This window comes from Eretmochelys imbricata, chromosome 5 (assembly GCF_965152235.1).
Source record: "Eretmochelys imbricata isolate rEreImb1 chromosome 5, rEreImb1.hap1, whole genome shotgun sequence".
Lineage (NCBI taxonomy): Eukaryota > Metazoa > Chordata > Testudines > Cheloniidae > Eretmochelys > Eretmochelys imbricata.
Genome location: NC_135576.1, coordinates 108,802,771 through 108,830,048, shown reverse-complemented (window position 1 = coordinate 108,830,048; position 27,278 = coordinate 108,802,771). Strand labels below are relative to the sequence as shown.

The 27,278-nt window shown below is 41.2% G+C and overlaps 1 protein-coding gene across 1 annotated transcript in view; it reads left to right on the top strand.

The window, feature by feature from the left end:
* The window catches only part of FREM1 (FRAS1 related extracellular matrix 1), an 85,822-nt gene that overhangs the window by 39,642 nt on the left and 18,902 nt on the right, over positions 1–27,278 (top strand). The window contains exons 21-29 of the mRNA XM_077816445.1: positions 2,807–2,948; positions 4,626–4,821; positions 5,494–5,758; positions 11,914–12,328; positions 13,573–13,774; positions 14,399–14,543; positions 18,190–18,319; positions 20,289–20,361; positions 25,322–25,471. Coding sequence (XP_077672571.1) covers positions 2,807–2,948; positions 4,626–4,821; positions 5,494–5,758; positions 11,914–12,328; positions 13,573–13,774; positions 14,399–14,543; positions 18,190–18,319; positions 20,289–20,361; positions 25,322–25,471 — 1,718 coding nt within the window. The remainder of the gene's footprint in view (positions 1–2,806; positions 2,949–4,625; positions 4,822–5,493; positions 5,759–11,913; positions 12,329–13,572; positions 13,775–14,398; positions 14,544–18,189; positions 18,320–20,288; positions 20,362–25,321; positions 25,472–27,278) is intronic.

The following is a 27,278-nucleotide window of genomic DNA, read 5'->3' as shown; positions in this document are numbered from 1 at the left end:
TAGCCATAGACTAATGCCAACAAAGATGTTCCTGCATCTACCACCATAGGTCTGTTTAACAAGAGCATTCTCGATAAAGATCACAGTTAATAACAAAAATATGCCTAAATCACAAAGTTTCTTTTCATGTTGGTTTTTTATTTCATAATAAACAGCTGTTGTAATCTATATGTAGGCACATATTCCATTTGTCTGTCAGACCTTAGTTAAAATAGTTATTGAAAAGCAACTCTGATCTTTGTACTCCCTCTGCTGGCCAATACATACAGTGCGATTGACTTTAGCTATCCAGCTATCTCTTTTTCCTGGCCATTGGTGTTATGTGGTTATTGTATACATCAGCTAACACTGAAAATAGCGTAGGATTTGGGGATTGAGAAAGAACCCATTCCCGATCATCTGAGATCACCCCATGTCACTAAAAGGCTCTACAGAGTTACGGAGTAAGCTCTGAACATTCATAGTAGATTTAGTTTTCTAAAAATATTTTCTCTCAATCATAATTCATCTTCCAGTCAAGGGATAAGTTAATTTCCTCCCCTCTCATCAAAACTGTGATTTACAAACGAATTAAACTCAGGATGATGCCATATGGAGGAACACACAAGACTGATGTTTCACTCTGACTCCTGATCTTTTAGAAGTAAACTACTGCAGTTGCATTTAAAGAAAATATGATCTGTTTTTAATTTGACTAGGAGAGTGAGGACAACTTTCCACTGACATGTTTTAATAGGCATCAAGTTTAACAAACAAAAGGAAGTATTTTCTTCACACAATGCACAGTCAACCTGTCTAACTCTTTTCCAGAGGATGTTGTGAAGGCCAAGACTATAACAGCGTTCACAAAAGAACTAGATAAGTTCATGGAGGATAGGTCCATCAGTGGCTATTAGCCAGGATGGGAAGGGATGGTGTCCCTAGCCTCTGTTTGCCAGAAGCTTGGAATGGGCTACAGGGAATGGATCACTTGATGATTACCTGTTCTGTTCATTCCCTCTGGGGCACCTGGCATTGGCCACTGTCGGAATACAGGATAGTGGGTTAGATGGACCTTTGGTCTGACCCAGTATGGCCATCTTCTTATGATCCCTTATCTTCTTATGATCCCTCTGTGAAAAGTTTCATCCTTTAACTGATGATGGTTATTGGAAACAATATTTCCTAAACTGCTAGAACTCCTTGCTAAATGCAGAGGAATAGATTTTAAGAATGTGTAACTTCATGAACCCAGAGAAAAATACGGAATACAAAAGTTAATTTTACAATTACATGATCACAAAAAGGTATATAGTACACATGAGCAAGAGTAGTGCCTATAGCTTAGAATGCAGGGTACAGTTTACATACTAGTAAAATGAAATGATGTAATCATAATTACTGATCAAATATCCCTTGATATTTTTCTTGTTTGGATAAAGTTCAGTACACCATTCCCTACTCTCTCTCTTTGGAGTCAGGTATGGAGGTGACTGCAGATAAGTGTATTTCACCTCCTGTGCCCAGATGAACCCAGAAACTGTGTTGCTTCCTTGACAGGCAGTGATTAGATCTTATAATTAGTCATCCCCAGTGGGGAATATTGCTCACCCTTTGATTTGGGATCACCTTTCCTCCCCACTTTAGTCCCATTCTCCAGTAGCCTGCACATGCCATGCAGTTGGGAAAGTAAGCAGACTTGAAAAGTACTGACAGGGTGTTCCTGATCTAGCCGTTGATGTCTCTGAATCACTATGAGTACTGCACAATCACCTTTGCACCTTCTTCCACTTAGCCCTGCTGCGTGGAACACCTTCCCCGAATGTAAAGCCACTACATTTCCCCCACCCCCCAAAGTCCCTCTTCAAGACCCTCTAGTCTGATACCAGAAAGAATTAGCCAACTAATTCTGCCTAGGTAGATGAAGAGTTGGGGGTCAGATAACAGCATTGTTTTAAATATACCTATAGTAGTGCTGTGTTTTTTTAACCCACCTTCTAATCCCTTTGTATGTTGCTTGTCTTCTTAGATTGTCGGCTCTTTGGGGCAGGGATTGTGTCTTACCTTATCTCTGGTTGGTGCCTAGTACATAGTTAGTGCTACTGGTATACAAGTAATAAATAATAACAATAGTAAAATTATGTGGATAGAGAGCTGCTAAGAGGCAGGTACCAGCTGAAGGGAGGGAAACAGAGAGAGAGAGAAAGAGAGACTGAGAATTAGGCTGGAGTAAGTCTCTGGGGGAATTTAAAACCATTTTGGGACGTCCATCCTATCTGACTCTGTTTTTTCTTGTGCAATGGCAGCCACAGACACCAATGAGCAAAAGGCCATAAGCAAAACCTTACAGTGATTTGATCCTGGGGGGCTAATGGAATGTCTGAGGAGGTAATCATAGGCAACCAGCAGAATGGGCCTCTGTTCCTTGTGTAAGCTCTTTTTCGGGACTCAGCCAGGCAATGATTGAACAGCCAATTAATTAAGTCCCCTAAAGGGTCAATGACGTACCTGTTGGTATGGCCACCTTGTTCATATTGCCCCTTTAAGGTAACCCAGATAATGACTGTGGAGGGAGGCAGACAGAATTGATTCCTGTTGTTAGATCCAAAGTTGCTTCAGATCTGTTTTGTTGGTATTGCTTTTCACTGTTATGAGAAATCAGTCATCTCTGCTTGCTGTTTTGCAGATCTATGTGTTCTTCTTTAGTCATTCTGCAGTTATTATTCTTGTCAGCTTCTGAGTAATACGATTCCTGGCAGTAGTATCACTTGTTGGAAAGGTTACTTTTCTGTTTTCATATCAGTGCATGAGGCTTTTCTTTTTTCAGGAAGGATGAGATAGCGGTGAACATGGGTGAAACCCGAATAATTTCTAGTGCTGTTCTGTCAGCTGAAGATAAAGACACCCCCAGGGAGAGAATTTACTATTTATTTGAAAGAATTCCAGAAAACGGGCAGCTTCAGCTCAAGGTTAGTCTTTGTGCTTTAACAAAAAGCAAGCAAGCAAACAACTCTCTCTTGTTAGAACAAAAAGAAGCTGATTCTCCTTTTATCCTGAATGTCTTTCATGTTTTGGAATACGCTGCTATGGCGAACTGACTTGTGTAGCTGAACCATGCAAGATACAGAGGTTTTGATACTAGAGGTGGGAGTTGCAGATGGGGTGAAGGGGAGGTTAAAACCATGGCAGAATTAGTGTGACCAGACATCCCGATAAAATCGGGACTGTCCCGATTTTTAGTTCTTTGTGCTGCGTTCCGACTGATGCATGGTCGGGACGCCATTTGTCCTGATATTGCGGCTTTGGCCGCTCCGGCGTTTTTTTGTTTTGTTTTTGTTTTTGTTTTTTGCTTTGGCAACTCGGCTCTGGCGGGTTTTTTTCTTTTTTTTTTTTTCCTTCCTCCATGTGTCCCAATATTTTGTCCGTTTCATCTGGTCACCTTAGGCAGGATCTTCATGGGATGATGGTGGAGATCCTAGAGGGGAAGAAACCCAATGGGAGGAAGAGGAGAGAGAAGAGCTAGACCAAATGGGGGAAAGAACAACCCCAGGGACAGAGGATGGGGAGATATTTCAAGGACCAGGAAGAGAGTGGAAGGAGAACCCACAATGAGACACTCCCCAGTGGTGCAGGAGAGAACCTATCAGTGAGAGAGGAAGAAAGTAGATAGGTGGAGAAAGAGAAAGGGAAGGTCAGAGAATAAGTGTTAATGAGAAAGAAAGAGACACTGAAAAAATAGGAATAGAAACAGGAGAGAAGAAAATTATTGACCAAAGATGAGCAATCAGAACAAAAAGCAAGGCAGATGTACTAACTTTTCTTTTTAACTTGTTATGTAGAAAATGGGCCATTGTATTCCAGGTAGCATGATTCTGTGAGACAAGTGGGGCTTGGTTCTGGAATGACGGTGTTGGAAATGGGAGCCTCGTGCCCCATACCTCAGGGAGGGAAATAAGCTGCTAGGTAGATTCTGGCTTCTCCTAATATTTTATATAGGTTTGTGTGTCTGTCTAACAAGAAATATATGAGTGTGTCTGAAGCCCATGGTTTTGGTGTGTTGTGCTTATTGGTATTTTAACATTATTTTCTCCAGCAGCAGCATGTTATGCTGGTACACAACTCCTGCTCAATAGCACATATGCAGATTTTGGTTGATCTAGCATATTTGTTGTTAAATACCTTGAAATCTTCTGAAATGCAGGATATTGCACCTGACACTTCAAATTTTTCCAGGGAAGGACCCCATGGCTCCCTAATTCTCCCTGTGTCTCTCTAACTCCCCACAGGCTCCTCACTTATGCCTGGTTGGCTTTGGGCCTGAGCAGAACTAGGAGTAATGGCATGAAATTAAGAAATGGAAAATGTAGGCTGAATATGAGGAAACACTTCCTAGCAGTGAGCTCTGTTAGGTTCTTAGCATCCGCTTTTCCACCAGCTCTTCTGGCTGCTTGACTACAAAGCTCCTGCCAGGTACTGCCCCTGAAACCTCCCATTAGGAAGGAGGTCCAAAGCATGAAAGGGGAATATAGATAGGCTGTCATTGGCAAGGGTGTAAATAACTGAACAATATCTACTAATTGAGCAAAATTAACTTGGGAAAACTTATGGATAATGTTAGGTTGCTGACAGATTTTTATTCTTTCTAGGTAGGTAGGGACTGGGTGACGCTCCAAACTGAAATGAAGTGCACTCAGGAGGAAATAGATATGAACCTTGTGAGATATGTGCATACAGGAGCTATGGGGTCCAGGAACCAAGACAGCTTCACATTTCATCTGTGGGATGGGGACAACAAATCTCCACCAATGGACTTCTACATAACTATCAAGGATATGGAAAAAGGTAAAGATCTGGGTAATTTTGCATTCTACCATGACTAATTCTTATACCAGGACAATCTGAATAAAATTAAATTGCCATTTATGATCCACTCTTAGGCCTTAACCCTTTAATGAGCAGGGTCCAATTATCTTCAGTGGGGCTCCAGGCCCGCAGTAGCATGACTGCCTGCATGGAACTCATTGTGGGATAGGGTCTTTTAAAATTATTTGTAAAGAAGGCTTCCTAAGATTTCAAAAGGTTGTACACTCAATTAATACTTTATCCTTCACCTCATAGGACCTCAAAGTGCTTTATGTCTATAAATATAGACTAAACTGACAATATCTTGGTAAAGTGGGTATTATACTCATTTTGTAGATGGGTAAACCAAGGCACAGAAAAATGGTAAGTAATTTCTCCAAAGCATGTAATAAGAACAGCAAAGCTGGGAGTATGGTTCAGGACTCCTGACTCCCAATTTTGTGCTATAACCATGAGGGCTTACTTCCACCATTAGATTTGTATTACAAAAGATGTAACCTTTATTGTGGATTTATCCTTGACAAATGTGACATTACACAATCACTATTTAAAACTATGAATTCATCTACATACATTAGGTAAAAACAATAGGTAAGAGAGAAATACAGATGTCAATATGACACTTTTAACTGGGTATCATGTATCTTGCAGGGGACATAGCTGTTTTCGTAAGGCCATTTACTGTATCTAAGGGGGACAGAGGTTTTTTGTCAACTGATGTTCTCCTTGCAATTGATGGAACTGACAAACCAGAAGAGCTCCTGTATGTGATAACCTCCCCACCTCAGTATGGACAGATAGAGTATGTCAGCTATCCTGGAGTCCCTATTACAAGTTTCAGCCAAATGGATGTAGCAGGTCAAGCAGTCTGCTATGTCCACAATAGCAAGGCAGCTGTTCCCCGAGATCTGTTCAGGTAAGCTTTGAAGAATTCCTTCTTATTTGTTACTTTGGCTAATAACAAAACTGATGGAAAGGTGGTAGTGATGGTGCTGGTAGTAAATAGCCAATGGTTATAAGACAAGAGGTATTACCTCTATCTTGGATTTAGCCTTGACTAACTGACACTATGTGATCACTACTCATCCTTTAAAACCATGAAATAAGAGCATGGGCTATATTCTTCTGCCTATAATGGTTCAAATATTGTTTAACGTGCAGATATACATGGCTGATAACAACTAAGTCAGGAGAGTGGGCCTCAGTAACATCCCTTTTGGAATTTCACCTTAAACTATAAAGTTTTCCTTGTTAATTGTACCACTGGTCTTAGTATTAAATTCTTCAGTAAGGAATATTTCCTTCAGTAAGGAATCAATTCTTCAGAGCGGGGATGCACATTTCTTGTAATACCTGAAATCCTTCAGAACCATGTGTTTTTTCAACTATACGTTCTTTATATTCCCTCCTAAAAAGGTAGGTTAATTATTTAATTTATCTTTCAATTTTCCACACCACACTCCATCTGAAGCCATACAATCTCTTATCACTGACAAGGGCAAAGATCCCCAGGACTGCAGGTGATGCAGACTTGTATCCCTTTTATACTGAGGTATTGAGATTCTTACTAATTTCCAAAGTGCTGTTGTGTGGATTGGAAGTCCATCCTTACTGTACCCAGACCAGATGTTAATGCTAGGTAGAAGCTGAAAGTGCATGGTGTTCAGTGTCATACAGTTTGCTAAGACCCATGGAATTCCCAGGTCTTCCTATTTCACTTGGAACAGAAAAGTCTTTTGACTGTGTTGAGTGGAAGTTTTATTTAAAGGGCAAATTTTTAGCAAAGCACCTAGACTAAATGGCTGGCTTGATTGCTGGGGAACTGTGTGGGGTAAAAGAATCTCCTCTCCTACATCCCACATTGTCTCTCCTGTAAAGGGCACATGGTAGTAGGAGTTGTGGAGTGGCAAAGATACAAGAATCTGAATTAAAGTGGAGCCCCATCTCTGGCAATCCCATCTCCTTTCCCCCACCGCCCTCACGGGCAAACTGGGAACTGCCAGGAAGCTGAGCTTTACACAAGGGGCATCCCCCGCCCCTCCCACCCAGTCCCTGCAATCCTGCCCCCTCTCTATGTGTAGCAGATTTGCCTCAGAGAAGGCAGGTTCTATAAAAATCCTTAAGATAGAATGTTTAGAGCATCATATTCATTACATTCATTTCCCTCAACTAAAGTTTTCTAATGGTTCATATTTTCTGGAGGTTGCATGCTGAACCATGTTTTCTCTAAGGTTTCCCATTGGTTCCCTCATTCTTCTTTTGTTTATTCTAGATGGGAACCTTCAGCTTGGGCTATCCATCAGCTTTTTGTCTATGGCTTTAAGATAGGTGGTTCAATCCATAAGATCGCTCTGTCTGAGTTGTTATTGATTATCTCTCTGGTTACAAAACCAACTTTAATAAATAAATATACTAATAAGGTAGCCAAATTACATACTCTGACACAGCTCTCTTTTCTAAGTAGTCATAAACTAATTTAAATATCTTGGTGCCTGTTTAATCTATCAATTTGAAGCCTCATATCAGTGTAAACTCTCCCTAAATTTTTTGCCAAAATTAAGGATGATTTGCTTCCATGGACCAATGTAATAATAACCCAGGTGGGTAGGATCAAACTTATCAAACTGTAAATTTGCCTTTGTCTGTCTTTTATATTCCAACTCCTCCTTATTGGTATGGTACACCACCCCAAAATCTCTCAGGACTTATATCAAACATTTAGCTGATTTATACAGCAACAGCATACATCATTTATTCTTTCTTAGTACTGTTATCTCCCTAAGAAACAAGGATGCCTCACTTTGCCTAATATGCAATTCTGTTAGTGTGCTTCTCTTATAAAATTTCTCAGTTGCCTAGCTCCTCAGCTGGTAGCATAACTCCACTGATTTCAGGAGAGCTACAGCTGAGGATCTGGCTCATTAGTATATTATTTTTTAGGACACCAGCTCTAATTGTGTCACTTTTAGCATAAGGTGCTCAATCTCATGGCATCACACCCAATTTCTTTCATACTAGAGTCAGTGCTCCCACCAAATCGTTGTCCACACTGAGAATTTGGGTTCAGATTTCTTGATCTAGACTTTGATAGTTCTTTCATGCCTCTTGCTACAGCCATTCTTTGGAGCAGATTGAGTGACTGTGTCTTGCAGTTTAAGCATTTAACTAACTTCTGCCTTAACCTTCTTGTTGTCAACAGTGTTATATGGTGGAAGAGTAGTGTATGTGACCATTAGTAATGTATTCCTTGATACATATAGATTGTGCCCTGCCCTCTTGTGCTGTGTTTCTTATTTCAATACAATAGATTTTTTATAATCTTCAGTAAGTGACATTAATTCTACCATAAGCTTTTTGAATTCTATAGTGATTCTTTCACACGCTGATGAGCATTAATCTATTCTAGTTCCACAAGACAAGGAAAGAAATACAACAGAATTTGCAGACAAAAGTTTGTCACCTTCAGAGTCAGTTTGGCACTCTAGTGACAACCAAATGCACTGTCACATGGAGGATCTGCGTTCAGGTCCTGAACCAGCCACACAAGCCAGCACAGACTGGTACTTTCTGGAGGCAAAGTGTCTGGAAGAACAGAGTTCCTGGTGGTGTTCATAATTTACCCCAATGGGCCATAGAAAAGAAGCGTGCAACTAGAGGGAGGTTCACTATTGCACACAACCTTTCTGGGATGGTGGGGGGTATTAGGTTGATTAAAATGCAGATAATGTTCCGCAAGAAATAGTAATAAGCTTTGAGTAGAGCTGGCTGAGAATTGTCCATCAAAATGTTTGGATTTTTTAAATTTTTTTTTAACAGAAAATGGAATTTCACAATATCTACATTTTCCACAGGAAATTTTCAATATTGCCAACATTCATTGATTTTCCTTTGGGGAAAATCAAATTAAGTATTTCACTTTGCCCAAATCAAAATATCGTAGTTCGTTGAACCAAACAGAAACATTTAATTTTCAGTCAGTTCTACATTAATTTGCCTGAGCTGCCACGGTGCCTCATGGGAGTTGTAGTTTAGATGCTTTCATGTCCCAATTCTCCTGTATGGGCTAGTGCTCCCAGGTTGGACTACATCACCCATGATTCATCATTCCCTTGTATGGCTAAATTGCTATAATGCCTCATGGGACTTTTATGATTGCAGTATATCCTGCAATCATCCTGTAAAGCTTGGCCCAAAGAAGAGAATGAGGCCATGAGGCATCCAAACTACAAGTCCCATATGGCACTGTGGCAGACACAATTCAACACTGAACAAGCTGAAATGAAATGTTTAGACATTTCTGAATCAAAATTATCTGAACTTTTCATTCTACAAAAAAAAAAAAAAATTTTGGCCTTTTGTCCCAATTTAAAACAAAAGCAAACATTGAAATGTTTGAATTTCATATGAGGTGGAAATTCTGATTTTCAATTAGCTCTAGCTGTGAGAGCTGTTCTTATGATCACTTATTTCCATAACAGAGAATACCAGTTACTGAGCATTTTTTAACTTCCTTGGCTTTATGAAGCTTTGTGATAGTCATGAAGCAGTATGGTTTTCTGTAGAATACAAACTTGCACAGTTTAAGTTAGACGGGTGCAAACCTCTATGTGGACCCACTTATTTCAGTTTGAGTGGCTTTTCAGTTTAGCTCAAACCTGCTCTTAATTAACTTAAGCTGAACTGAAATAGATCCAGTTTCAACTTAAAATAAGTGTCCACACAGTCTTTTGCACTGGCTCAAGTAAATCAGTTTAAAATGACATCTTCAATTAAACTGATGTAACTCTGTAGACAAGCTCTAAGTTTTCTGTCTGGACCAGTGGAGTAGATCCAAATTAGAGCGGTTGGTTAAATAGAAGTAAGATTGTGGTTTTTTAATAAATATGTCAGTTTGAATCACTGTAATTTATGTTCCTTTCTGTTATAATTTGGCAAAGAATTTGGTTGTATATAGGGATATAAATACTGCAGTAGATTATTTTTTTTAAACAAGGAATGGTAAGAGTAGTTATATGGAGTTGGGAAGGTTAAATGATCAGATTTTTACCTTCCGCTAAAGTAATTTCTTCAGTAATAAATTTCCCTGTATTGTTTGGTGCTTCTGGCCTGGAAGAAAGATTTGGCAATGCTTGTTTGGACAGATGACTTCAAATGATTAGCAACCTGACATCAGATGCTGGCAGCAGGATGCTAAAAGAACATGCTAATGTCCTCCATTTTGACACGCTGGCTCGATTTTGTAATGAGCTGGCTCTATTTATGATTCCATTTTTATCTTTTAAATGCCATGACAGATGGCAGGTTCTGCATCCAACTCTATTGCCATGGAACTTCAGAAAGCATAAAACCTTGGTAATGGTGAAATCAAACCATGCGACATGTCCTCCTAACTAAACCTGAAGTCGTCCCCCCAAATTTCATCAGAGTGATGAGAATGTTGGCTGCTTTTCATTCCTAGGGGAAAGACAGAGCAGCAGTAAACCTGAAATAAACAAAAAACTGAAGTGTAGAAATAGGAAAGTATAGAAATAACTACTTCTTGGACACAGCCTGCTTCATTATCTGCCAGATCAAGTTACATCTGCATTATAATTTTGAGCCTTATTTATATGTCTAAGATGGTCACAGAACCTGTCCAGTGACCTGTAGAAGATTCTGGACTAATTTTTCATACACATCAACTGTTCTTCCTAAATCTTTTTTTATTAAATATTGGTTTCAGAGATTTCTCAGGGGACCTTCCAGAGAGACCCTCCAAAAAGGTGGCTATGTCAATTTGCACCCCTCAGCTGTACTTGTCCTGTCTCTATAAGGCCAAAAAATGGTCCAAAAAATGAAATGTTTTGTACTTATCATTTGATATTATTATTCCAGCGGTATATCAGATCCAGCTAAATTAGCAATAGTACATCCCCTTTACCATGGGCACAGTAACTTCAGGTCAGTACAGACAGCTGCCTCTATATTCCCTGCTGGGAATTCTGCCCTCAGTAAACATACTTCTAACTCCTGTATAGTCTCTGGCCTGCCTATATACATTCCCATCTGTCTGATGGCATAGTGCCTGCTTACAAGTTGGTCAGCCCCTAATCATCCGGCATTGGCATAGGCAGTGAAGGGTTTTAGTTGGACAGCCTGTATAATACTGCAAGCCATTTCCATGACCTATGAAGGTCACTTATAAACAAGGTAAACCACAGCAATCCTAGTTCTGAGCTTTTGGTTCTTTTAATAGTTCTCTGAGTTCAGTTTACAAGCCTCTCAACCTCCAGATCAAGACAAAACAAATGATCAAAATGTCGACTATTCCTTATTTGGCTTATGTAAAATGGCAGTCCAGTCATGAAAGGAAAAAGGGGCTAGCTGGGAATGCACCTGTAATTATGTCTGAAATATCAGTTGTACTTTCCCATGTTAATTTACACTTGTGAGCATGATAACACATGCACACAAAGTGCAGTATATTTTGAGGGGTGCAGTGAGAATAAGGGAAATATATCACCACAGAGAACAGCTCTTTGCAAAACAAATCTTTCCACTTAGATGGATAGTGTAGTCCTTAGTGCACATTGCTGTCCTCTGGGATTTGAACTCAGGACCTCTGGGTAAGAGCCATACCACTCGGCTCTCCAGCCACTTGAGGGCTGAGCTGGCTAACTGAGGAGAAGACCTTTTCCAGTTAGGTAATGACAAAAGTAACTGAATGAAGACTTTGGCAAGTGAGAACCTTTCATCAGCATTGTGTGTAGTTCATTCACAGAAAAATTGCAGGGTAGACATACCCTAAGTTGCAAAGAGTCCTGTGCCACAGGACTCTTTGCCGCTTTTACAGATCCAGACTAACACGGCTACCCTTCTGATACTTGATACCCTAAGTTGTATGACTATCCCCAGTTTGGTCTGGGTTTGAGTCAAAAGAAAAACAGGATACTGTCAGAGATCCAGTTTTTGATGTATGTTTCAGAGTTACCGTGAGGCAAATCCTTTAGTAAAGGTGTGTATTATCATTTCATTTCAGTAGATGGTGAATCAAGAACACATGCTGAAGGCTGCCTTGCCTCTCTTTGCCAGATTTATCATCAGCAACGGACTGAAGACTAACCATGGAACGTTCGAGATCACGCTGGAGACAGTGGACCAAGCTTTGCCCATAGTGTCTAGGAACAAGGGGTTAAGATTAGTGGAAGGCACTATGGCACTCCTTTCTCCTGATGTCCTGCAGCTTTCAGATCCTGACACTTCCTCAAAGAACCTTACTTTCCTCTTGGCACAGCTCCCTCAATATGGCCACCTGTGCTACCGTGGGGCAGTGCTGCTGCATCACAATTTCACCCAACAAGATGTGGACAACATGGACATGGCATATAGACACGGAGGAGGGGCTTCCCAGATTGACAGATTTACCTTCGTTGCAACAGATAGGACTAATGACGGCTTCATCATAGATGGGAAGGTGCAAATGGAGCCTGTGGCATTCATCATTCAGGTAAGTATGGCCAACCTGCCTGTTTTAAAAAGATGAATAAAATAATAAGGTTAATTAATAGGTATAAAAATACTGGCTCCAATGGGCATAGTGCTAGTGCTTACTTGCTGCTCAGTTTCAGACACTCAGCAATTGAGGATTGAACTGGTAGGGATGGGCTAATATGATAATTAACCAATGGAAGTCATTGCCACAGGGTATTACTGAAGCAAATAGTTCAAAAATGGATTAGACATAAGTATAGGAAAAAATGCAATCTTTGTTACACTAGTTGAGATGAATGTTATAAGAGTTTTCAATCCTCAAGTGTTAAGGCCCCAAAGTTAACCCCAGGTGTGGTGAGGATGAAATCCCACATATTCCCCAAAGGTATATTGCACAATAAGCTGCACTCAGTGTGGCAGGGTGGTGTTAGGACTACTGAAGCATCAGTCATGGGTCACATCCAGGAGAAAATACTCAACTTGATAGTCTATAACTGTTCTGTGATGGAAGATATGTTTTACAGATCTTACAAGAATCTATTCAGACTTCAGCCCTGCCCTAGAACTGAACCAGAACCTTTCATTCAATTCTGCTCCATGAGGGAGTCCTCTGTTCTCACCAGTCTCAATGCTTAGCTCCCTTTGCTTGCAAGCTGGATTTCTATTCTTCCTCGGTCATGAATTCTGAATCCCTATCAGTTGCCTCCCCTTAGCCTGACCCAGTTCCTCCTTTTTATGATCTTTCCTTTGGTCTCTGGTTTCCCCCACCTTTAAAAGTTCTCACAGTGTCAGCATTAGGCCCAGGTGCCTCCGCTTTAAGTTCTTGTATAATCTGGCATGTTTTAGCATCAAGTGACCCAGACTGCACTGTATAGCAAAGCCTAAGAAATGTCAAAGTACAGATTTAGCAAAGAGGCTTCTGGGGCTCAGAATTCCTATTCACAAGAAAGCTGGAAGATGGATGGGGATGAGTAAAGTAGTTTCATGGGAAGCTCATGGGATGCAGGAGCCATGGTGGGGGCTGGCGGGGGGGAGGCAGACGTCGATGGCAGTAATGCAAGTCAGTATATGGTTAGGGATGGAGATGCAAAGGTAGCTCAGGTTGGGGAGGATATATTGACCAGGTCAGTGGGTGAGATTACCAAAGCCTTGAGTCAGATTTCAGCTGGTACCTGTGTACTCAACCTTTTTTTTTTTTTTTTTAGTAAGGTCTGATATTGTGAAACAAATGTATATTTGTTATTTTTAACCTTGACTCAGGTGGACCATTTGGACAAAACTGCACCCAAAATTGTTCACCTCCGTTGTTCTTCCGATGTGGAGCGCCTGAAAAATGGCAATTATGGGATTTACATTACTGCTAGGTCCTTGAAGGCATACGACCCCGATACAGAAGAGGATAAAGTCATTTTTAAGATTTTACGAGGTCCACGTTATGGCTACCTGGAAAATATAACAACAGGTGTTGTGTTCTTTAACCTCTTCATATGATGATCTAAAACATCTTGAGACACACTGGGGCAGATTTCAAACCCTGTGCCCCTATCAAAATATAGAGCCTCTCAGCTGTGGTAGAACAAACTGAGTTCTGATTCTAGACTTCTTTGGGAGGCTGGACTATGATAAGAAAGTTCCAATACCAGCACCCAAATATAAGTCCGTAATGAATTCTAAACACCCTAGTAGCATATTTTGTAGCTACAACTCAAGAACTGCTTTTTGCAAATGAAGCTTGAAACATCAGTATAGAAAGGGACAAAGCCCTGATGTATCACAGATGTGTTATAAGCTAAATGGCAGGAAAAACAATGATAAATAGTGAACAAAGGAAGGGAATCTGTACCCAGGTCATTTGATGTGATGTCACTTGGGAACTGGATAATTGCCGGGCGGGGTGGGTTAGTAAACACTGCAGTGCACTATGCAGAGGAAAGGGTAGATTTCCGGAAGATCTATGTACTATGCTGCAGAATTCAAAGAGTTAACAAAGAAAAAGTTTTATAATAATCAGTTCAAATCATGTGGCTTTTGCTAACTCTTGTTTAACTGGATTTTGATTTATCTTAATGTTTTCCCTCTTTCCCAGGTGGATTTATCCAGGAAGGATTCAGCCAAAAGGATTTAAATGGCAAAATCATACTTTATGTCATCAATCCATCCTGGGAGGTGAATTCAGACAGCTTGGAGTTTCAAGTCACAGATCCCACCGGAAACTCTGCTGCCCCCCAAACGTAACTTAGATTTTCTATTCTAAACAGTTCAATACAATGTGCATGACTTGTGCATTGGGACTACTTTCTGCCTTAAGTCAAATCAGCTATTGTTGGTTTTGAAGCTGAAGAAAAAAAATTTGTATACAGTTTCACAGGTTCATATTGCAGCATTTTTCCAGGAAATTCTGAGTAAAAGACTAAAGAGATATTCCTTATGAATGACTGTAAAAGAATGGGGAGCTGTTGTCCTTTTGGACTGAAGAAATACAAAGGACCAGTTTTCAGTCAAATACTACATTTCTCACTGTACATGACCACGCACACACATGCTCTTATTCTCCCCTTTACATTACCCTTTCAGAGAGGTAAAAAGGGGCCTAAATGTAAATGAGAACGAGGCCCATAAACTTGGAGTTCAAATACTGCCTTGGACCAGGTTGTCAGCTTCACATACATCCTCTTGCAGCTGGAGGTCACTCTAGGCCTGTGCTGAGAGCAATGGCCTCCCAAAGCAACAAATAGAAAACATCAAGTAATAAAAACTGTATGGGCTATATTTTGCATGGGTACATTGAGGGGAGAAAATGCAGGGACCCTCTTCTCCCCACTCATGTGCGGCCAACATTTTAACAGGCACCCACTGAAGTTTCACCTTAGCCTATGATAAACCCCATGAATCCTGTGTGTGTGTGTGTGTGTGTGTGTGTATTAGTTGATATGATACTGGGGAATCAGTTCATTTGTTTCCCTCATTTCAGCTAAAATGCTCTTTGAGAACAATAACTAATGAAGGAGACAGCATCACTTTGGAAGTAAATTAAGCTAACCAGAATTAAGACCACTTTAATTCTGAATGAGAATGTCCATACAGGGATTTAATGCAATTTAACTGATTTAGTTTACATTCACACTCTTAGTTAATTCAGATTAACTTTGTGTGTTTCTGTGCAGACAAGTCCTTAGTGAGCAAAATTCTATTTGGCTGGAAATGTTTCTATTTTATTTCTGAAAATTCAACTGAGTGTTGAACCAGCTTGTTTAATTTGAGGTGAACAAGAAAGATGGTCAGGGCTATCCACGTGTGCTACACTTGGTGTCTACAGACCCCGTGGAAGAAAAAAAGAAGTTGATTTCATAAGAACTATCTGAACATTGCTTCACCATGGAGTAGTGAGAAAAGGCATTGATAATTGGGACTGAAGTTAATGCAGTACCAGACTATGTCAATAGATGCCTCTATAGTCAACCTCATATGAGCCTGGCTAACCTAGGCACTTTGTTATAGCACTGTACAGTCTCAAAGGTGAATTATTATTGTACACATTTTTCCCACTATGTATGTAAAGACCACTTACCCACCATTTTGATGCAGCCACCTCTGGGGTGGAATCTGGGAACTATTGTATGTCAGCACCAGGGCACCACATTTTTTTAGGAAGGAAGCTGAAGAATAACAAAAAGAACAGGAGGACTTGTGGCACCTTAGAGACTAACACATTTATTTGAGCATCAGCTTTCATGAGCTACATGCATCCGATGAAGTGAGCTGTAGCCCACGAAAGCTGATGCTCAAATAAATTGGTTAGTCTCTAAGGTGCCACAAGTCCTCCTGTTCTTTTTGCGGATACCGACTAACACGGCTGCTACTCTGAAACCTGAAGAATACCAGTTTCTCCCATTGAAAATTCAGGGGAAATTTTAGAGAGGTAGAATGTACAGTAATTAACTGGACTGGAGTTTGGCCAGGACACCAGGGTGTTGGTTTTTTAATGAAAAACTCCAAATTTAACCTTGCATTAAAATGGTGGAGTTGGGTTTATCTGAATGTGTAATACAATGATAGCACACTCAAAAAACAGTGATGACTTGAAAGTGCATATCATTTCAATAAAAGCACAAACATTGATTTGAATGATGCTGAATTAGTACAGGATCAGACTTTGAACATTTCCTGAAACGTGGATAGGCTGAGGGTGACTATTCTAATTCCTAGTGCTATACAGTGTGCTTTACAATACGTGAAAAAATTAAAGGTCCCTCTGTTGTGACTCTTAGGATGTAACTTAGGCCTTCTCTACATTGGGGGAGTTTCCTGGCATAGCTGCAGAGGAATATCTATTCTGCTCTATCTGTTCTGGTATAATTTAGCTATTCCAAAATAACTCCCCTGTTTGGGCACTGAGTTCTGAAATAAAAGTGATTTTATTCTAGATTAATTAGGTAAAGAAAATCATCTTCATTTTGGAACTGAGTGTTCTCAGGGGGGAGTTATTCCAGAAGAGCTATACTGGAATAGTATTTGTGCTATGGCTGTGTCAGTCGGTTTCCTCATGTAGAAAAGCCGAGAGACAGGAATGATACTCAGGAAATCACATCAGATGCAGTAAGATGTGAAGACATTGCCAAAGAGGAGCTCATTGCAGGAACGATGGATGATTGACATCATGGTTTCAAAGCACTCACCAACGCATCCTCGGGGTCCTTGTGATCCACAGAAATATGCAAAGGCCTCATTGTTCTTCTTCAAGGCATACATTTATAATATCAATTTTTATCTTTTAAGCCTCTGATGTGAAACCATTTCCAGCAGCCCCCACACTAACATTACACTTGGTATATAGGTTTCAGAGTAGCCTGTCATTATGCAAGGCACTGCATTTAGCCGTATGGAGTGGAAATCTATCAACTTGGTATATAGATAGTCTGTACATTACAAACTTTACAAATTGGTTCAGAAGGAGTTTGTTTCCCCATTAGTGCCAAGGCTCTCTGTGTGTGTGTGTGTGTGTGTGTGTGTGTGTTGGGGATAACATCCAATAGCACTAGAGATGGTCATACCCCCAAAAGTTTGGAAGCTTTCTAGATAATGATTCATAAGTGGCATCGCTGAGGCATTCTCTCAGTTCATCTCTGACTCTCCACTCAGCCCCTTCTTTAAGCTCAACCCTTCAAGAGGGTTCATCCCATGTTTTCCTCCACCATTCCCAACTTGTGACTTTACAGTAAGTCCAGCCCAATTCCCTCCTAAGTGATTCTGTGGGGTGTTTTATACAAGATTTGAATTCAGCAGTTTCTGGGAGCTGGTTTGAAAGGCAGCCAGAGTTGCCTGTGGGAATAGAGGAACCACAGGAGTGGGGCATGTTGAGTAGGTAAGGGGGCTGGATCCAGGCAGAGCTGTAAGAAGGAAGAGGCAATGATACAGGGAGAATACTGGAGAGTCACAGTAAAATAAAACTAAATGGAGGGAAGAAACAATGGCTTTATTTGAAATCAAACAGGAGAGAGAGAATCTGGCTTAGCCAAACAGATCCTAGGATCAGATCTTGGTCCCATAGAACCATAACTTCCACTGACTTAAGTGGGAATAGGATTTGGCCCTGAGAAGATGTTCACATCTGGTTCAGTGGGTAGGTGAAGACTCAGTTGGAATTCTCAATTTATTTAACTGTTTCTCCTATCTCTAATTAACACAATCTCACAAACAAACCCACTGGTTTGAAAACAGAAACTTGCTGTGTGTATTCACTGAATCAACAATCAAGAGAGAAATGTCACTTGTACCAAAGCCATAGTCAGCAGGAGGGATCCCTGTGGACTGCAAAAGAGTTTTTCACACAGATTTTCTTTCCTCCTCTCGTCCCCCCCACCCCCCCACCCCCCACAGTCTGGAACTGAGGTGGTCTCAAATTGAAATGCAACAAGCTGAGTACGAAGTATGTGAGAATGTGGGAATGTTGTCTTTGAAAATCACCAGATCGGGGCACTCCATAGACTCTGCCTTTATTGCAGTGAAGGTACGGTTAAACATAAAGTTCGGGTTGGAAGTGAATAATGATCTGGGGCAGTTACTTTCCTTCTTATAATTACATGAGCTGTTTGATTGGGTCGGTAAGCAAGTAATCATGCGCTATATCAGTAAAGAGGCAATACGGTTCAAGCTGTGTTTGTCAAGACTCTGTTCTTGCTCGTACAGTGTTAATACAGTTTCTCTGACTAGCATAGCATATTTTGGTTCAGCAGCTTATAACACAACTAGATCAGGCGTTGTAGACTGATGGCAGTAAATAGCTCTAACTGAGAACATAGAGTCTGATCCTATCCTCGCTGAGGTGGAAATTTTGTCATTGATTTCAGTGGGGTTACGATTGGATCCAAAATGGTATATCTCAGGCTGTTTTTCCCTTTATCGTGCATAGGATTGTTTACACCAGTGGTTCTCAACCTATTTATCATTATGGGCCGCAGATTCAGCCCACAAAGTGTTATCTGGGCCCAGGTTGAGAACCAGTGTCCCCCGCCTAACCCCCTGCCACACACAAACCCCTATGCTCAGCGCCCTCTGCCCAGAGACACCTCCACAGAGTGGGGCCAGGAGTGGAGAGCTGAGCGTGGGATGGGGGGCAGGGACTGCGACCCCTGCTGTGTGGGGCCCCAGAACCCCAACCCTGCTGTTCGGGGCTGGGCGGCAGCTGGGATCCTAGAGCCCACGACCCTTAGCGCACAGCTGAGCTGGGCCGCAGCTGTGTGCTAATTGGACCGCATGCGGCCGGCTGGTTGAGAACCACTGGTTTACACTCTAAGGGTCATATTCTGGTTGGTACTGAGCATATGGCACTTGTAGGCCAGATAAATCAAGCCCAGCAATAAGAATACAGGGTGGAAATTGGCCTCCCAAATTCTACCTCCTGTGAAAAGTCATGGAGAGTCATGGTTCCCCCTGCTTCCTCATGTGTATGTACATGCCCACCCTGACTAGGCAATGGTGCCCATGGATAGCCCTGCACACAAACTATTCCTACTCTCAGTAGAAATGGGAGCACAAGGCCCCCAAGTGAAGGGCTGGATGCTGCCACACAGTAATGCTGATGTTGTAGTGTAACGACGCACTGTTTGGGTATATCTACACCTTAGCCCGTGCTCCTCCCCATGTTTTTGCCACACAGCCCCTACCATCCACATGCACAACTCTCAGGCTTGTACTTATTTGCACTTTGAACCCATGCTTGCTTGGTTTAAAGCCCAAGTGGTGTTTTATCTTGGGCTGGAACCCACCAACTCTGCAGTGAGGATACCAGCGGCGGTAAGATCTCTCAAGAGCTGATAATCCTCAAATGCCCTTCCCACAATTCCCCCAAGGGACAGACCAATTCTCCTGCAATTGACTCAATTGACTGGGAAAGAATCCCAGAGCATATCAGTGCACAGAACTATGGGACATGTTCCCAGACACACAGGTGAGTGCAGAAACAGTAAGGACACAGTAATGCAGGAAGGCTGTGAGGATGCTTTTACTCTGGCTAGGCTAACCCCAGCTCCAATCACCCAGGCCAGTTGTCTAGTGTACACTTTCAGGGAGCTATTATATCTGTCTCCAAGTGCCAGCTATAACTATGGCCCCAGATTTTGCTGAATAAAAATGCTAAGTGATGCTATTTGTGTAGTGATTTGAGAAGCGAAAGGACAAGATGCGCAATAAGCTTTTATATTATGACTTTTAACCCAAAGCAAGGTTGGAATTGAGGTTTTTTCTCCTGTTTGAACTGGCAAGATTTATTTTTCTTCCTATTTCTTTTCTCACTCAAGTGTCACAGTGAACCGTACAATACTGTGTGTGTCTTTGAGACCTCTCAGAGTATGGTGATGAATATCCATAGTAGGTTGAAGCATTCACTAGACTGCATTGGTTTGGTTAAATAGACTAAAAAGATTTGGAAAGACTGAGCTTCTCCATTGTATGGAATTTTCTGTTTAACTTCTTCTTAGGTTAATGAAGTGTCTGCTACATTGGGAAAGGATTTTACTGTGACTCCCTCTAAGCTCATTCAGTTTGATCCAGGTACGTAGTGGTATATCAGTTTTAATTTTACAATGAATTAATTAATTGTGAAATGTGCCATATTGGAGAGCAGTCTTTTAATGCAACGGTTCTCAACCTTTCTCTTTCTGAGACTCCTCCAACATGCTATAAAAATGCCATGGCCCACCTGTGCCACAACAACTGTTTTTCTGCATACAAAAGCCAGGGTCAGCGTTAGGAGGTAGCAAACAGGTCAGTTGCCCAGGGCCACATGCCACAGGGAGCACCACAAAGCTAAGGTTCTCAGGATTTGGCTTCAGCCCTGGGTGGCAGGCTTCGTGGCCCTAGGCTTCAGCCCCAGGCGGTGGGGCTTCAGCTTTCTGCCCTGGCCTCCAGCAAGTCTAATGTCAGCCCTGTTGGCGGACCCCCTAAAACCTGCGTGCAGTCCCTCATGGGGCCCCGGACTCCTGGTTGAGAACCACTGTTTTAACTCATCAGTTGAAAAGGTAAAGCAAGGTCATTGCCAGTGCAATCTTCCCCACCCTAAATGCAAACCACTCAATGGACTGATCAGTCTCCACCTCCTATCATTTCTTGGCCTCTCTGCTGAGACCGCCAACAAACGTGGCAATTACTGCCAAGCATAATGGAAGCTTTGTTGAGGGCTTTCACATTTTTATCATTTGTGTCTGAATGCTAAATTGTGCAGAGGGACTCCCTCCAATTGCTTCTAATATAGCTCATAGAAGAGAACTCCAAATGGCAGACACAATATTTATTTTCTGAAGTGAGATGATGTAATTTTCACTATGCCCTTTTTAAAGAGACAGATGCTTATCTGCTATCCTTTGCAGAAGTACAGGATGGTAGTTTAACGAATAACAGAAATGGAAGAAGTGCTGCAGAACAATATAACTACTATCATCTACACATTTTTGACTTGCCATTTTGTGATGCGCTTCCCTGTGGCGCACTTCCCTACCAAGATGATAAATGTCCTGAACTTTCACCAGGACTAGAAATCAACTTCTCACCGTAGTTCCAAACACAAAGTGTATCTTCTTGACTTTATCGAGCTGCTGATGTAGCTGGGGAGACTACGTAGATTTTGTTTCATATAGTACTGCATTACTGCTGAGAGAACATTATATAAAATTATATGCAATGATATATTCCCCATAAAAGTACAGTTAATAATACATTAAGATTGCAGATAAATTTAAATCAAAATCCCAGATATGAACATGTCTGATGTTTGGGTCCGGATTCAGATTTGAATTTTGCAGTTTGGGGCCCATCTCTAGGTAAGCCAGTACCTGAGCTAACAGTACAGTAGTAAATGTAATGGAGTCCTATATAGTAGAATGGTAAAAGCGATACTTCAGTGCCAATTCAGGTATGAAGCGTGGCTAACTTGGTAGTGAAAAGAAGGATGTTCTTGTTGTTGAAAGAAGAAAAGGAGTACTTGTGGCGCCTTAGAGACTAACCAATTTATTTGAGCATGAGCTTTCGTGAGCTACAGCTCACTTCATCGGATGCATACCGTGGAAACTGCAGCAGACATTATATACACACAGAGATCATGAAACAATACCTCCTCCCACCCCACTGTCCTGCTGGTAATAGCTTATCTAAAGTGATCATCAAGTTGGGCCACTTCCGAAATATATTATATATATATATATATATATATATATATATATATATACAGTGTATATAATGTCTGCTGCAGTTTCCACGGTATGCATCCGATGAAGTGAGCTGTAGCTCACGAAAGCTCATGCTCAAATAAATTGGTTAGTCTCTAAGGTGCCACAAGTACTCCTTTTCTTTTTGCGAATACAGACTAACACGGCTGTTACTCTGAAACCTGTTCTTGTTGTTAAGAAACTAGAATGGGATTCAGGACATCTGGATTCAGTTCCTGGCTTTCCCACAGATTTCTTGTGTGATCAGAATTTTTATCAGATAGGTTGAGATTCTCACCCTTGCTCTGTTCCTTTTATGCCAGGTAAAATGGCCATAGCAGTGTAAAGGAGATCCTAAAAGCCCCAGAGCCAGGTTGGGGAGGATTTCCCTGGCAAAGAACTGCAGAAGGCAGCCATAAGGTCCCCCTAGCAACCCCTAATGTAGGGATTCTAGGCAGTGGTGAGGCCAGTACGGCAGCCTAGAGAAGTTGCTGTAATTTACATAGGTCCCAAGCTGTGAAGCAGCCCCAGATCAGGAGGGTGTAAAGATGCTTAAAGTCACACTAGCCCACCTCTGCCTGGGCAGAGTTTAGTGCTGTGCCTCTAAGAATCTGGTTTTTCACATACAAAGAATAACTAGGCAAGAGAACCCATTTGCTTTCAAAATTACCTCCGGCTCCTTTGTAGATGCAGGCCCAAGTTGTCAGCACTAACTGTGCCTGTGCATATTTTCTAGACATAATCTAGGACTTGACTTCTGGAAATGTGGCCCACAGAGTTCAGACTGCTTCCTGAAATGCCCACTGAGATTATGCCAGTGGTGCCAGGAGTAAAATTTCAATTACAAAACATCACCATGATTATAAAAGAAATGAGAAATATCTGTGGAAACCTCAAACAAACGACACTTGTTTCATGGGAAAATAGCCTAAGCACTTATCTGCATCTGAAAAACAGAAGATAAGGGGAAGGTGATAAGCAAATTCCAACCCAACCATGTGGAGTTTGCAGTGGGGAATCTCTCAGTTGGAATCTCAGCTTTTGTTGTGAAAAAAGGCAATGCAAGCAGTGTTTTGGCTACAGAGATGCCATAGGATTGCAGTCTTTGCCTGGCTATCACATAGGAAAATTTGTGACAGTTCAGTTAAAAGACTAATCAACAAATTAAAATTTGCTGGAAATGTTTCAGCTTTGACATAATGGGGAAGTACAGGTCTAATTTCTAGGTAACTTCTGGTCTTTTTTTAGAGACATATTAGGGAGGGTGGATGGCCATAAAGCAATAAACACAATAGGTGGGGGAATCTGTTCACTTTCCTAGCACACCTCTGAAATCACTGATTCTTCCCAATGGCTGATAGGAGTATTCAGCACAGAGAGGGTGGAAGATACGGATGGAATAGCAGCAACAGAGTAGGAGCAGATAAAAAAATTGTATTAAGGGCACTCCCTCTGTGGCAGTTCTGGCAGAAGAGTGGGTGTCTTCTGCTCTGGATAACAGTGCAGAACCAAAGACCTTGTCATTAGACTTTTTACTTTAAATTAAAAAATGCAATAGAGGATGTTGAGACTAGTGTAAAAAAAACCAAACACACACCCTAAATGCTTTGGGTTCTGACGACCTAGGAGGTCACCTCTCTTTCACCAAATGCCTAAGATCAGCTGATGCACTCAACCTACCGTTCTTTAGATTGAAACATCTAGAGGTTGTGGGCAGAGTATTTTCAGTGCAAGGCCCTTAACTGGGATATACTCCCCTCCATTGTCCGGCTACTCTGGGAAGCTAATGCTCTGAACTTGGTGCAGGGAAGTGTACATTGATTCACCCTGGGGGAGGGCAGGCCACTTTACTGTTGTTGTCCTCCCCTGGGGTTTCTACCAGAGGTGGAGGCTGCTTTAGTTTATAAGTGGTATTCCATAAGAGGTCTGCAGGTGGAGGCTGGCTATGGGATATGCTGATCTGGCATATCCCACCCCTCTTTTCCAGCCAGTATCCCTCACTTGTTGTACTGCATGAACTTCCTACACATGCCTTCCATGCTGCCTTACTGCTCTTCCCACTGGCAGATTATCCCCCTGGAAGGTCCTTTGTCTAGGTTTACACTGGCAGGAGCCCCAGATCTGTTGACTTCAGGGCATCGTGTAAAGTAATTTATTTTCTCAGGCTTTATCTTGAGAGGATGCTGGTGTTTGGGTTTATTTTTAATTTGTGGGGAGAGGTCTAATTAGTTAACACTGGTGAACTAATTTGATGTTTATTTTAAAAACACATGCTCAGAGTCCACTGTGATGGACTCATTAAATAAAAATAATAAATTACAAATGAAAGTTAGTGGTGGCATAGGAGCCAATCCAAGCTGATTGAAGTCAATGGGAGTATTTACATTGATTTCAGTGGGCGTTGGATAAAAGCCCATAATCTCAGATTGGAGATGGACCTGAAAGGTAACTAGGAAATGGAGACCAAAACAAATGGGAGGCCAACAGAGGCAGCATAAAAATTAATATTGTATATATGTATCTTACTACATGCATGCGGAACATCCATCTTAACTTTGTGAGTCAGTTTTGTACACAAAAATGGTACTAATCCAAAAATAGTACTAATAACAATAATGCCCATTCTGGGATCTGGGTCTGACCAACTGAAATGCAACTTTTCTGAATGGAATTGTTTAAAAGAAGGTCTTTGCATTCACCTCTAAAGCCTTTTGTTGTGTGTGTAAATATATACATCTATATATATGATTATGATTATTTATTGGTCTTTCAACTAATAACCAGAATAACCCTTTACATTAGAACTACAATCTGTTCTCATTTCCACTGCTGTAAATCTGAAATAACACAATTAAAGCCAGGAATTACTCAAAATTTGTAACAGAGACCAGAAGCTAGCTTTTGAAGCATAGTACTAAAAGTCAGTGTAATTTTTGATTAGTTATGCAAATTTTTTAAATAATTGCAGCATCTCTAGAATTAAGATTCTAAAATAAAAAGAATACATCACATTTCTCTTTAAAATTGCAACTGAATTCCTAAATCTATGTATTGTAGCCATCATTTCCCATGTCTAAGGCAGCTTTTTATTACAGTGTATGCACATGAACTGAATCATCATTGTCCAGGAACAAATTTGGTCTCTTAGTGTTATTTGGGAGAACAGCAGGAGTCCAGTCAGTTGGTATAAGCACAATAGCATACACAAGCTATTCTATTCTAGCTGTAGACATGTTAATTAATATTTTTTTTGACACCCAGATTGATTGAAATAGCAATTAAAGACTAATTAAAATGTTTACTTCTGGTAGGAATGTCAACCAAGACGTGGAATATAGCAATTACTTATGACGGATTAGAGGAAGATGATGAGGTCTTTGAAGTAGTTCTGAACTCCCCTGTGAATGCAGTTCTTGGCACCAGGACAAAAGCTGTAGTGAAAATTCTGGACTCAAAAGGAGGTATTCTCTTTTGATCATCATCTTTAAAATCTGGAGCAATCTTGGCTGAGTAGCTACTTACTTTCAACAACACTTACCTTCAAATCAAAATGCTTAATTTAAAAAAAAAAAAGAAAACAGGATTGACAGTTGCAGACCCGTTTATTCTCTCACATAACTCTAGTCTTCCTCTTAGGAAACATAGCACGGAGAAAGCAACAAGTACAAAAGAAAAAAATCTTTGCTAACAACAAGCATGTTAGATTTCAGCATTCATCATTATTTTCAAAGGAATTTATTTTGAAGGTCCACTAAAATGTTTTTCTGGTGATTGTATAACAGTTGTTGCACTCCTTTGGGAAAGATGTCAGAAAAAAATCTAACAACAGAACCCAGCCCTTAAAATAAATTCTGTAGTATCCTACTGGTTTGAGCAATTGTTCTACAATACTGTAGCATTTTTCAGTGATTAAGTGTGGAGTGTTTTAATGTGGAAACGGATGAGGAAAATACCAATACTTATCTAGACAGCTAAATTCTTTGAAGATTGAAGAATATTCTTCTCTCTAACTGCCTAGCACAGTGCTTCTCAAACTTTTGTACTGGTGACCCCTTTCACATAGCAAGCCTCTGAGTGCGACCCCCCCCCATAAATTAAAAACACTTTTTTATATATTTAACACCATTATAAATGCTGGAGGCAAAGCCAGGTTTGGGGGAGAGGCTGATAGCTTGCAACCCCCCATGTAATAACCTCTCGACCCCCTGAGGGGTCCCGACCCCCAGTTTGAGAACCCCTAGCCTAGCAGAACAGCATTACCTATACAAATGTGAAAATGAATTTGGGTTAGTTTTGCAAAGGTCATTTTAAAGGTTCATGGTCTGATTTTCTGTCTAGTAACTGGGATGACCAGACATCCCAATGTTAGGGGCTTTGTCTTATATAGGCAGTTATACCCTCCCCTTCCCCCGCCCACAAAAATAAGTGTCCAATTTTTCACACTTGCTATCTGGTCACCCTATTGGTAACACTGATGTAAAACCAAATTACTCAACTGAAGTCAGAGATTCATCAGTGTAAAACTGTTTTGAGAGGAAAATAGGACCATGTCAAAGTGTGAAAAAGAAGGCACCTATGACTGATTGCTTGCTACCCAAATGACTGATAAGGAAGGCACCTGGGACCAACTGGCTGCTGCTGATACATTGATAGGGAGAGATACCTGGGCGTTATAAGGCAGAGAAGAATGGACAGGAGAGGGAGAGAGCTTTGTGTGAGAAATAGTCAAACGGGGGGATTGCAGTTGGAGACAGAGAAGAGTAACTGGGGAGCTGTTTGAGGTGGTGCTGAGCTCTTAATAAGACTCCTGAGGGAAGCAGTTGGGGAAGCCTTCTGAAGGTGTCACCTGAGGATCCAGGGAGCACAGGTCCAAGAAGAGGAGCTCAGTAACTCAGAGGACTCCAAAGGGAAAGATAATAAGGAGCAGCCAGGGCGGGCTGATGAGCTGTGTTATCTGGGGAAGCTGAAGAGGAGAGGGACTATGAAAGGGAATAGATAGGCCTCAGAAAGGAGTGGTGGTGCCCAGTGGAAGATCTGAGAGACTTATTTGGAGCTTCAAAATAGACAGACCTTCAGTAAAGGAGGGTTTGTATCTGATGTGAGACTGGGACAAAAGAGACTGTGTTTGAGTGTATGGTAGGGGCATTGGTGTGTGTGATGGCCTTCTTGGACTTATTGGTTGTCTCCTGGGTGAAGGGAAACTGAGGCCAGCTGCTGCAGAACCATGTGAGGGTCAGAAGAGAGTGCTACAGAATATGTGTGCTCATT